This window comes from Cladophialophora immunda (assembly GCF_000835495.1).
Source record: "Cladophialophora immunda strain CBS 83496 unplaced genomic scaffold supercont1.5, whole genome shotgun sequence".
NCBI classification, from domain to species: Eukaryota; Fungi; Ascomycota; class Eurotiomycetes; order Chaetothyriales; family Herpotrichiellaceae; genus Cladophialophora; species Cladophialophora immunda.
In genome coordinates this window covers 3,114,876-3,127,514 of record NW_015622545.1, presented here as the reverse complement: position 1 = coordinate 3,127,514, position 12,639 = coordinate 3,114,876, and the positions used below count along the sequence as shown (strand labels likewise).

At 53.9% G+C, this 12,639-nt stretch overlaps 1 protein-coding gene across 1 annotated transcript; it reads left to right on the top strand.

Moving 5' to 3' along the window:
* Window positions 1-610: 610 nt before the first annotated feature.
* On the top strand, window positions 611-2,802 carry PV07_09234 (uncharacterized protein; the record flags this gene model as incomplete). Its single annotated transcript, XM_016396467.1, has 6 exons — window positions 611-644; window positions 810-1,028; window positions 1,089-1,354; window positions 1,464-1,652; window positions 1,711-2,180; window positions 2,247-2,802. 6 exons carry the CDS (start codon window positions 611-613, stop codon window positions 2,800-2,802), a joined length of 1,734 nt encoding a protein of 577 aa, XP_016246323.1.
* Between the last annotated feature and the right edge of the window lie 9,837 nt (window positions 2,803-12,639).

Sequence of the window (12,639 nt, the reverse complement as noted above, 5' to 3'; positions counted from 1 at the left end):
TGCTCCCCTCCCAGGGCACAAGCTTCCAGCACGCACTCACGGCACTACATAAACTCTGAACCAAACGACGGCTTCCCACCCCGCGGGTTTGATTTCCAAGCGTCTTCTTCGCGCCCACACCCGGTCATGCTGGAGTCCAAACTGTCAAAGACCTGTGACAATTGCAAGCTTCGCAAAGTGCGATGCAGTGGTGAGTCTGCGTTGAAGGGTCACCTCGATCACAACCGGTCGGGTGAGATCTAACACCTTTCCCCAGGATCCCGCCAGCCTAATATCATAGCCTGCGTCAACTGCACGGTGAGGTTCCAGCCGTAAGAAGCGTGATGACCCGTGTACTCACGGCAAGGCCCAGAAACGTCGGACTTCGTGCCACTTCAGCCTGAACAAGAGACGCACCAAAACGAGCGACGATGGTCCCGAGGAGTCTCAGATCCCTCCAGGGTGGCCCTTGGAGCCGGAAACCGAAGGAGGATCTGCCGCGAGAGACGTGGACATTCAAAGCACCTTAGAATACTCTGACCAGTCCCAGGTTCAACCGAGCTGGCTCAGCAGCGTAAGGGATGGTGGTCAAGCGCAGGCTCCTCGGCCGTCGACTTTGCACAAGACATACATGGACGAGATGCTAGAACAGCGAGGAGTCCATGGTAAGGAATTCCATGCATGTCTCATTCCCAAGGTATTTTACTCTCCAGGAAAGCCGTAGGATGGAGCTGATTCACGGTCTTAGTCTGAAAAGCACAATGGTCAGTGAATCCCCCAGCACGGCAATACACCGTCGCTCCTGAGACGTAACTCTGAGTGGAAGCCAGTTTCCAGCTCCAGTCTCTCTCTCTTCTCCGACAATGACATCCGCACCATCTCTCACAAGCTCAGCAACACCCGGTTCGGTGACTTGATTGAATCCTTCTCCGACTCTATCAACAAGCGCCTCGGTCGGAAGGCGAATGAGTCGTATCCCAAAGTGACCTTCAAAGTACAAGCCGAGCCGTTGCAACTATCTCTGGAGCAGCGGACCCAATACGTCCGAGGCAAGATTCTCTCCTCTCCAAAGCGTGGACCCGGCCTGCTGTTCCTGACATTGTTCACAGCCTACTTTGACCACATCCATCCGATCTTCCCCTTCTTGGTGGAGGAAGACTTTGCGCAACAAGTTCTGAACAACAGACACCAGGAGTTTCTCGAGCAGGGCTCTCCATTCCTCGTGCTTTATCATGCCGTCCTAGCCATCGGTAGCCAGTATACTGGATATGGGGCGTTCGAACCTGGAAAGGGTCCCTCATGGCAGATCTTTCAGGTGGCATTGAACCACTTGCAGGAACTCATAGGCTTTAAGCCGTGCTTGGAGAGCGTTCAGGTACAAACACCACTGTAAACCAACGCGTGTGCTGACTGATTGTCGTAGGCAATCCTTGCCATGGTAAGATAGCCAAGTTTGGCACTTATGTTGAAACTAATGTCGAAAGTTCTGTTATTCCATGACACATTGCGGAGGCCAGATCGCGGAGACTCTGTTGTCTGAAGCAGCCAGGATGGCACAGTTCGTTCGACTTAATCGCGGTTCTGCTGCCCTGACGGACGGTGCCCATCAGAGAACGTTCTGGGTTATATACTCCCTCGAAAAGCTGTCGAGTTTCTGCCAAGGAAGGACTTCAGTGCGTCACTGTGCTCTTTCTGTCTTTGCCAAGATCGTTTCTGACACAGGTGGGATAGGCCATTCCCGACGAAGACATTGGTTGCCATATCCCTCACGTTCCCGAATCTATCTTTGGAGAATTCAACTGGTTTTTGAGCTCGGTTCGGTTTGGCAGGCTAATATCTCGCGCCCAAAGTTCCCTTTTCTCAGTTAGCGCCACCATGAAGTCCAAAGACGAGTATCAGCGAGACCTCCAAGCAATCAACGTTCAGCTGGAGGCTTGGAGACAATCAATACCACCCAGCTTCCGCCCGGGCGACCGCTTTGCCCGAGCCAATCTAGCAAGTCCGACGTTTGTAATGGCCGCTCTAAGGACGCACCTCATCTACCATAACTTCGTCATGGTGCTGTGCCGGCTGAATTCACAGGTCAACGCCTGCAGTGCTTTCGGGTTCGAAGCCAACGACCGCGAGACTTTCATGAGCTCCGCCCGTCGAGTTATCGAACTGACGACGCATATCGAGGTAGAACCATACGCTCCTTCTGTGTGCGTCAGCTCCACCTGAGACCATTCCTGTGGCTTCAGCCATTTGCTGACTTCCTGGAGAAACAGTCTCTTGACGGTGTTCCCGCTGTCCGCTTTCTTCAGCCTGTTCCACTTGGTCATCGACAACCCGCACCACGCCGAAACTCGCGACAATTTGACCTTTTTGGACGTTGCGGCCGGCTACTTTCGCCGTCTCGAGTACATCATGAAACAAGAGTTTCCGTTTTCCATATTTCCGAAACTCGCTGCCGTCGCCCACGAGTATGTGCTCAAGTTGCCAGGGCCGTCTGACATCACGGCGCCCGCTGGACAAGTCGGAGCGTCGCCTTTGCCTGAGAACCATCTGCCCTCTGAACCGGGAATGAGTGTGGCGACACCGTCTGGACTGGGCTTATCTGGCGGTCAGGTACCCGCAATCCAGCAGCAGAACGACTTTGGTGACCAGTTGTATGGGATGGGTGGGAGCAATCGGCTTGAACCGTTGCCATTTGCGCGCGATGGAAATGTGTCTCAGGCAGATGGAACACAGTTCAATGCGGTAAGCGGTGCGATGGATTTTTTCGGGAACTTGTTGGACGAGACCTATAGTTCGTTGTACGGCGTGGACATCAGTTGGCAATGATATACTTGTTTACTGCGGCATGGCAGTGCATCTCTTGAGGACTGCGTCTCACTCTGCCTCTGCTTTCTCCCTCTGCCTCCTGAAGGCCCCCGATTCCTGCGCATGAGTTGATCGCTCTCGCATACATTGCTTTGGCGCAACCGTGATCAAATTAGCCTGCAAAATGTGCGCAAAGGACAAGTATAGGTAGTACCTACCAGTCTTCTGTAGTCTCGCCATGAGGTGCTTCGCTGCTTCTCGTGCATAGAGACCTAATACTGCGAGTCGGGTCCTCGAACCTCGGTCATCCTTGTCCATCGTGTTGATAGTCCGGCTCGGGCTATCAGACTCCAGTACCGAGAGAGCCGCTACCTGGGTGTAAACGCTGGTTGCTCACCGAGCTCCATGGCCTTTAGTGCAGACCACGGCGCGGCTACGACCCGCCCCCAACGGTCTCGTGCTCGCGGAATCCGTTTGATCTATCGCTTTGCCGCGCTGTCTAATCCAGCGAGCGTCGCTGTCTTGAGGCACTGTGAAAGGCTCGCCGGATTGGGGAACAACGTTTCAAGTAGGTTCTATCCTTCGACCGCTGGGTCATTCGGCCCTCGGAGTCTTGGAGCCTTCTCTCCCAATCTGCTCGGTATCTTAAGTATGGGCTGGACGCTCCCGCCACATTCTGGCCCAGTCGCTCATCGATCAGAAGTGCGATCGATCTATATCGCGAAACACCAGCCATGACAGACCGGCGAGCTCAGTTCCACATTCCAGCCGGAGACATTGCCGTGCAAGTCCGCATTATCGACACCAGCGCGAGAATCGGAAAGATACCTCTCACTTTCCTGATGAGGCCAGCCGTCGAACGCATGGATTTGATGCCGGAATTGCCGTCCTGGTCGTTCCTCATCGAGCATCCTTCCGGGTACAAGGCCGTGTTTGATCTGGGCATGCCAAAGAATCGGACGGAGCTCGCGCCTCTGGTGGCCGACGATGACCGCTTTCTGGACTGGGACATCCAGACCCCCAAGGAGGTCATCGACATCCTTGAAGAACACCAGGTACCAGCCGCCCGAATCAACACCATAATCTGGAGGTGAGTCGCGCCTTCTCTCTGCATGGAGGTCTCTTTCTGGGTTGACAGATCTCGGCCGGTAGTCATTGGCACTGGGACCATATCGGAGACCCTTCACGATTCCCTGCAGGTACAGATTTGGTGGTCGGCCCAGGATTCACAGAGAATTTCTATCCGGGCTATCCCGACAAGGTCGACTCACCACTGCGGGCAAGCGACTTCCGGTTCGTGCCTCTTCCGGTCTACGAGAGAATGTCGAAGATGTTGTGCCGCTAAATGCTCACAGGGGCCGCAAAGTGGTGGAAATCAGCTTTGAAGACTCCAGCCGTGCCGCCAGGGTGGGAGACTTTCGCGCGCATGACTTCTTTGGAGACGGTTCGTTCTATCTGCTGGACACTCCGGGTCACGCGATAGGTCATATGGGGGGACTGGCTCGCACCACAACGAGTCCCCCAACGTTTATTTTCATGGGCGGCGATCTCTGCCATCACAGTGGCCAAATCAGACCTTCCCCATACGTCCAGATCCCAGCCCAGCTCTCGCAACCACCATTTGGAGTCCAGACATCCTACCCTGGACGCCAGTTCCGAGAGTTCCTGCTCTCAAAGACTGGCTCGACCGAGGTGGCGCTTTTCGAGCCGGCCGCTGCTCAGTGCGTGAGCGAGGAAGATCCATCGGCCACGCGTTTGAAAGCGCAGAAGGCCGACGCCCAGGACAACCTTTGGTTCGTCTCTGCGCATGACCCAAGCTTGACCGGGGTGGTCGAGTTCTTCCCGGCGTCTGCCAACGCGTGGAAAGCGAAGAACTGGCGCTCCAGAACCATGTGGATTTTCCTGGTCGACTTCCAGGAAGCAATCAAGAATAGTCCACTACGTGAATAATCTTATGTGGCAGTGACCCTAAGATTCTGAAGAGAAGCCGACACGAAAAGACGCGAACATGGAATGAGGTGGCTGATTTGCCCATTATCTGGTGATAGTTGCCCTAACCCAATTAGGAATGTTAGCAGGGTTAATTAGATTTTCACGTCGGCACGTCAAACTGCCGTGCGCGCGTCCCCACTAGTTAGATAGACAATCAATCAGGACAAGTTGGTCCCACAGTGATATCTATATGCTTTAATGTTAATTTGAGCATTTGAGCGCGAGGTCAAAAGCCCTTGCGAACTTTGACAATTCACGATGCAAGATATCGCTGTCTGAAAGCCAGATCTGATGTGAACACTCTCTGAGATCAACTAGATTGTATTCAATTTTCTTCTCCGGTTGCCTCTGCGCCTTGTTTGTCTAACCTTTACCACATCTCTGCGCGTGGGAGCTTTGTCTTCGCCATCCCGACAACATTCCAGGCCGCCCAGAGAGCCCCCTCTCTAGATCTTGTTGAATGGGTCATCCAGGTACCAGACCGAGTTCGTGTCGTCGCGGAGCTCGCACTGCGTGTAGCCGTTGCCGAGGAACTGGAACCTGTTGTTCGAGAGATACGTGAGGTCGTAGTCCTCCCACCTCACCTGCCTCAGAAGCTCGAAGAAGTGAAGCCGGCTGCCCGGATAGATGGCGGTGACCGGCCCGTGGACCTTACCGTTCTTGAACCACGACCGGCAGGCTGGACGGAGGAACGTGTCAGCCATCGTGCCTCGAACCACGGTATCAGAATGTGGGTCGCGGCCTTACCTGACGACCACACCATGCGCTTCATAAGTTCGTGGGTGTAGTTGTAGTGGTCCCTGATCACGCTCTCCTTGGGCTCGAAGGTCTTGATGCCCTCAGTCTGGACCTTTTCGATGATCTGGAAGGCGTAGCGGGTGTACCACTCCAGGACCTGCAAAAGTGAGCCATGGCTCGTGGGGCCGTTGGGCCCAATCAACACTGTCTCCGCGGTTAGCTAGATCCCACGATAACGAACGATGGTGTCCGACCCAAGTGACGGACTTACGGAAGAAGTTGGGGAAATTGCGGACGGTGATGCCCAAGTATCCCACGGGGAAATCGCCGAATTGCTCCTGGATGCTGACGCCGCGGCGGCCCGTCAGTTGGAAATGCGGCGTGAACGACGTGTCGAAGCCCGTCGCGCAGATCACCACGTCGACGTGGTGCTCCGTCCCCGAATCGTCCACGACGCCCGACTCGGTGAGTCGCGTGACTGACCGCTGGACCGTCTCGACGTTGTCCTGGAGAAGGGACCGTAGATAACCCGGCCCAGGTGTCATGCGTCGGCAGCCCAGTGGGAAGTCTGGGATCAGTCGCTCCGTCAGCGCCGAATTCCCATCCAGTTGCGCCCGCATCATGTCGGCGGTGGCGGATCGCGAGTCCAGCTGGTCCTTGTCCTGAGTGTGCATCAGCGAGAACCTCTTGTTCAGTTCCCCTTCCACGTCGCGGCAGTATTGATCGTAGCGGCCGGGATTTTGGCGGAACTCGGCCTTCTGCTCCTCAGAGTATCGAAAGTTGGTGCCGTCCTCTGCGGCATACTTCGCCCCGAACCCCGTGGTGATCCACGCCGCCGAGCGCACGAAGGCGGTGAGTTTCCGTACTCGAGGCTGTATGGCGGGGATGAGTTGCACCGCGGACGAGCCCCCTCCGATGACGGCGACTTTCTTGTCGGTCAAGTCGTAACCGGCGTCCCAATCCGCGGTGTGCATGAGTTTCCCCTTGAAAGCGTCCAGCCCTGCAATGTCGGGATACTTCCACGAATTGAGGATGCCCGAGCCGCTGACGAGGATGTCGCAGCGGTCCTCAAACGGCACCCCGTCAGCCCCCAACACCCTCAGTTTGTACTGGCCTTGGTCTTCGTCCCAGGTCGCCGCGTGGACGGTCGAATTGTACCGTATGTACCGTCCGAGGTTGAACTTTGCCGCGATGTCCTTGAAATACTGCCAGATCTCTGGGGAAGAGGAGTAAAAGTGAGACCACTCGGAGTTCCGAGCCCACGTGAACTGGTACGCGTGTGAGGGAATGTCGCAAGTGCAGCCCGGATAGCGGTTCTCCAGCCAGGTGCCCCCAATATCGCTGTTCTTTTCGTAGATCTGCAGGTCGATGTTGTCCAGAATCCGTTCTGCCTTGTAGGCGATCTGGAGCCCTGTGGCTCCGGCACCCACACAAATCATTCTGAGGCGTCGTTTTGTGTAAAGGGGCTGCTCGGTCACGCGAAAGCCGCCAAAATCTTGGTTGTACCACTCGTTCTCGTGCTTGGAGGAGCCAGCTAAAACTCCGTTGGTAGTGGGAGCTTGCGACGTGGTCGAGATGTGACTTTGAACGGTCATACTGTTTGTCGTCAGAAGACACCCCTGCGCTTGGTTTGGTGAACGATTTTGGTAGAAAAGGATTGGATACCAGGCTATCTCGAACTCGAGAGCGCTTGATATCGGGAATCTTCAACAATATATGGGCCAATAGTCGCACTTCAAGGGTCATACCTGGTTCCCTTAATGACTACTGTCGCTTTGTCAGACCTTGAGCGTATGGCCACCCGAGGCACATCTGTTGTACAGCAGCTCGTCCTGACCACCGAGTGGTGGTGGAGACCGCATGAGGAAGAACTCCGGGCTCTAAAGCAGGCCACACTCCGAAACCCGAAAGTCTGGTTGAAGGCCGAACGGTCACTCCGATCATGGCCAGCATTTTCCCGCTTTTTCAACAACAGCGTCACGTCAACCAGACGTTGTGAATGATACCCTCGCGTTTCCAACGAGACAAAGCCAGTCGGGACCACAAAGCCATGGCTGCCTTACCGAGCCCAGCCTTCGCAGCTGTGATGGCAAATAACATTCACTAATTGCGTGGAGCACAGCATGGGTTCACCGCAGGAATGCGCACAATCTTGCACCATTGCCTTGCTGCCTAATCAGGCTCATTTGAATTGCCAGATATGCTATCAGCCTTTGTCTCTTCTGGAGCCATTCGCCTCGTTCATCAGCCTGGGTCTCGGTAACAAATGAGAGGCGAACACCCTACATATACAACGGCAGCTCCGGAAATAACCCTGCTTCGACCGGCTCGCTGTGCATCTGCTCAGCCTGGATCTCCTTTAGCAGCGGCGTGCCTTCTGTGTCCTCCAGGTCCAGATCAACGTATCCCCTCGGAGCCCACTTCCGCGGCGCGATGAACAAGGAATGGCCGTTGGCAGTGGGATCACTCAGAAGTCGCAATAAACACTGCCCTGCGTCCTCCAGGGTGGCAAAGTCTATACCTTTCCCTTTTATGTACTCATACACCTTCTTAGGCAAGACTGTTGTCTCGACATAGTAGGGGCTGATCATGTTGACTCGGCTGCCGTAAAAATGAGCTGTCCGGCGTAGGCCGTGCATAATTCCACGTACTGCCCATTTCGAAGCGCAGTATTCCGGCATACGGATGCAGTCATAGATGCCTGCGCCAGAGCTGATGAGAACGAGACTGGTGTCTTCTTGCGACGGCGATTGCGTGATCCCGTTCTGCTTGATGAAGTAATGCATGGCGAGCTTCGTCGTAAATAGGGTGCCCTTGACGTTGACGTCAATCGTGCTGAGATTGGGCTCGGAAAGTGTCTCGGAATAAGAGTAGACCTCGTCGGGTCGAAAGATACCGGCGTTTGCAACGACATGATGAATCTTCCCAGTAGGCGAAAGCTTAGCGGCTTCCGCGAACAAACGCACCTGGTCCTCCCAACTGAAGACGTTGCAGGAGACAAAGTAAAGACAATCAGGGTGTTGGGCTGCGAATGCTGTGCCGGCCGCTTCATCCATATCGCAGATGATAACCGTGGCGCCGGTTGCAAGAAGTGCAGAGGCGTAAGCCTTTCCAAGGCCTTTCGCACCCCCCGTCACAATTGCCGTCTTTTTCTGGAGAGGACTCACGTCGAGATCAATGTTACAATCCAGAGGTCCGTCATACGTGTAGGCTGCCATTTTGTTCAACAGGCAATGTCTCGTCAAGAAAGGGCCGCGGCGGGTGTGTACTCAACTGCTTCTGGACACACAAGAATGAGCCGCCTCCGTTGCTTATATGATTAATCTCCATCTTACCTCATGCCCGTAAACACGACTACTTCCATCGTCCACGGCCGAGAAATTAGGAAGTCCGGAGGTATCCCAGAAGGTCCCGCATCACTCTAATCCGTGTGCTCGGTTGCTGTTCACGGAGCCAAGACCGAACCCCAGGTTGAAGGCTGCTCATTTTCGGTAGAGACTGACCGCGACTTCGGCCTGCCAGTGCTGAAACGTCACAACTGAATCCTGAGGGAGCACGTCTCGGCCTTCCGGTGCTCGACGTCAACCCTACGAACATGGACTGACCGACATCGACGGTAATGGTACTGATGGGGGCGTCCGTTTTGAAATTCCGTCCTGCATTGTCTTAGTAAGGTCATCTTCAAAAAGCCCGCCCATGTTCCAAAGCCTCTCGACCTCTTGCGGAACGCATATATCATGCAGGAACAGCGATGTCAGGCGTTGATCTTCTCGATCCCAACTCCCAACCCTCTCCACATTCAAAGGAGACGGGATTCGACCGCTGATCTGATTACTTTCCTTGCCGTCTGATCGGCCGGCCCACCGTTGTTTTGTTTCGACTTCATGATTCAGCATAGACCGTAATCCACCCTCCCCAGTACTCCACCACGAACGCGTTCTCCGCGGGGGCTGATCCCATTGTTGGGAGTATTTATCGACATTTTGCTATACGGTTTACAAGTAAGATCGTGCCTTTAGTATTGAATCTCAATGCCACGGTAGAGGCTGGTACAGGACTAAATTGGTTGATGCAGTTGATCTACCTATCGATCGCGGCGGTCTGGCGGGAACGTGGCACCGTGGTTTATGAGGCGGTGGTGGCGCAATGCTCGCCTAACATTCCCGACATGGACATAGTGACAACCTTCCTAATAGGGCTAGATGTGTGCCAAGAACCCCAAGTGGGCCATCCACCGACTCCAGCCTGAGGTCTCGAGTCGAATCCTTCCACCCTCTGTATGATCCTTGACTCGTTCTACCTCTATCGTTGTACCAAAATGGACCCGGCTACTACATCCCCCAGTCAAATGCACACCACTGCGCCAGACGAAAGGACAGGCGAGAAATGTATGTCGCGTCATCAGACAAGGTGGCGCAAGATGGCTATTGAAATTCTCAGTCAAACCTCCAGGAATTGCTGCTATGGGCGCATACTCCGTACTTCGTGTCCTCCAGGTCGATCGCTGACGCCGCGGCCCTCCCCCCTCCCCCTCCTCTTTTCCCCGAGGCACATTCCTCACCGAATAAGAGGTGTTCTGAGTCTCCTGCGCCCCTGCCTCATTCCATTCTTGAAGATCACACATAGCCACTCCTCGGTCAATCACAACGAGACAAGGGCCTCCGCCTGGCGCCCAGGGCACATGTGTCAACAACTCCGGGCAAGAAGGCTCAAAGGGACAGACCAATACACTGGGCCCAATAACACCAATCTCAGGGGAGAGAGGGACCATGGTAAGACAGCTTGGATTGACGACATTTTCCAACGACAGGGTGTACAACGACTTTTTGCAGACAATACAACAAAAACTCCCACAAACATTGGAGCAAATACATTCCAATCCCTCCCCATCTATCCACACGCTTCTGCAGTCGACCACGCGCGCCTCTCCCTTCTTGCTTTCTCCGTCACCATCCTTCAAAATGCTGCATTCTTCTTTCTAGCAGTCATGGTGAGGCGGACCGATTCTTTCCTACCATTCCAAGCACAACCGGTCTCTCTCAAAGGGGACGCTGACAATTTGCACTTGCCCAAATGCCTCACGTGTCGCCGTCGGTTTCAGAAGGCGCAGGTGGTCGTTGTATCCTGCACAGCTCGCAGAGTACATGGAGAAGTCCCTCCGAGCAAGTATTGTTTTTGTAGAGGTGGCATTCAACGCTCTTCAGCCCCTGTTTGAAATCGTTCTCCAGTTCGAGAGTGGCCTTGCATTGGCGGTAGCAGAAAACCATTCTGCACAAACAGCAGCGTGCACAGATGACCACTTTGCTCTTGTTTTCAAATCTGAATGTGACACCCAGTTCGTCCGTGTGCCAGAAAGCTCGGGGCCCATCGACTCGGTTTTCGTCAGGTTTCGCCTGCGTGGACATGACCTTCCAAGCTTCTATGTCGTAGAATCGGCAGAAACTCAGTTCAGGATGCTCTATACCTTTTCTTGCATCATTTTCTCTTCTGCGTTCCAACCATTCTGCAGCACAGTTGACAACTCCCAGAACATTGCTTCCATGTTTCCGAAAGCGCTCTTTCCTGCATTTCTCTGCCCACTTCCCAAGCTTCGTTCTATCGTGCTCGCCATTGGTGCTAATAACATGCAAGCGGATGTTCGATTCCGATGGGTCCGTGTGCGGCCCCAAGCATATGCTTAGGTGATTTGGAAGTCCTGACTCTTCGAGTTTGAAACTACCAGACTCGATGCGTTTGTGAACCTCTAAATGCTTAATCTCCCGCAGATAGTCATCTGGACACATGAGTCAGTGTTGGTTTCTCCACCTTAAAGCTTGTGCACTTACCTGGCGTAGCTGGTTGCCTCCGTCTGGCGAGCAGTCGTATCAGGAGGCAGAAACAATCGTCTGCTGGAATGTCTTTTTGGAGGTCCTTCCTCTCCTTTTGAAAAGGCCCAAGACGTTCAAGTAGGGGTTTCATGCGTGATTTGTTGCCCTCATGTTGCTCTGCCCATCGCAGAATCTCGATCAACACAACAATGAGCTGACCGAATTCTTGCGACTTGTATTCGCCATCCTGTTCCTCGAGTCGTATAGCATCATCTAATATGGCTTCATATGCGGTGAAGAAATCATCTTTGAGACATTGCGGAGGCGCGTTGGGAGGAATCCTTGTACATGGTGGGTTGAAGGGTCGGATTGTGGACCCCATTCTCTTTGCCTGGCCTTGAGAAAGTACAGCTGCTTGAAGAGATCAGAGACTCCCTGCGGAGCACTTGTCTGGAACCTGAATATCATCTTCAGGAGTTTGCAAGTTTGCCCATTGTGGAGGACATCCATCTCGTTTCGAAAACGCGCAAAACAGGAAGCTCACCACCCTTGTCTAGACCATGCAAGCGCTGGAGCTCTAAAAAAAGAAAATGTCAATATCAAACTGTCGTGCAGTACATGCTGAAAGTGGAAGCAAAACAAAAGGTTGTCCATTGATCCAGAGCAGATTGATAGCTGAATCCCAGGCTGCAAAGAGCAGCTAGGTGGCCGAGCACCAGTCCCAAGCAATCGCTGTGACAAAGAGACGCTCTGCAACCCCCGGGCCAGGGCGAACACCGGGACGGCTCTGGCGGTGCGGGACATTTCGATGCGCGGCTGCTTGCTCCATGGTGCAAACTGCCGGAGATCTAGACTGCCACATTGGCTACTCAGATCACAAGTGTCATTGTGTGAGAGACAGCCCGCACGTTTGTCTTCCTACTTGCCACAGACAAGGAAACATTTGTTCAGGAAAGCGAGGTGCAGGCTGTAAGCAAACAATGATTATCGTGAGGCTGAAGCAAAAGGGATGCCAAGACACTTGTGATGCCAAAGCGCAATTAAAAGCGGCAGTAGTTTCTTTGCCCAATTAGCACCTCCGGCTCATCGTGATTGTACCCATGCCGCTTTAATTCATCTCTGCCTGCGCTGCCGCCAGTTCGATATTGTTACACTCACTGGTACAAGGTTTTTTTGCCTTCGAAGTAACGCCGTCCACGTTGCGAATGGTCTGTTAAATTGTTAATTGCGTGCGCAAAAGACTTGGTCTGGGGCACGATTCACAGAAACGAGGCAATCCTCCAGCTTCGCAAGAAAGCATATCCACAGCATCCCAGGCGGT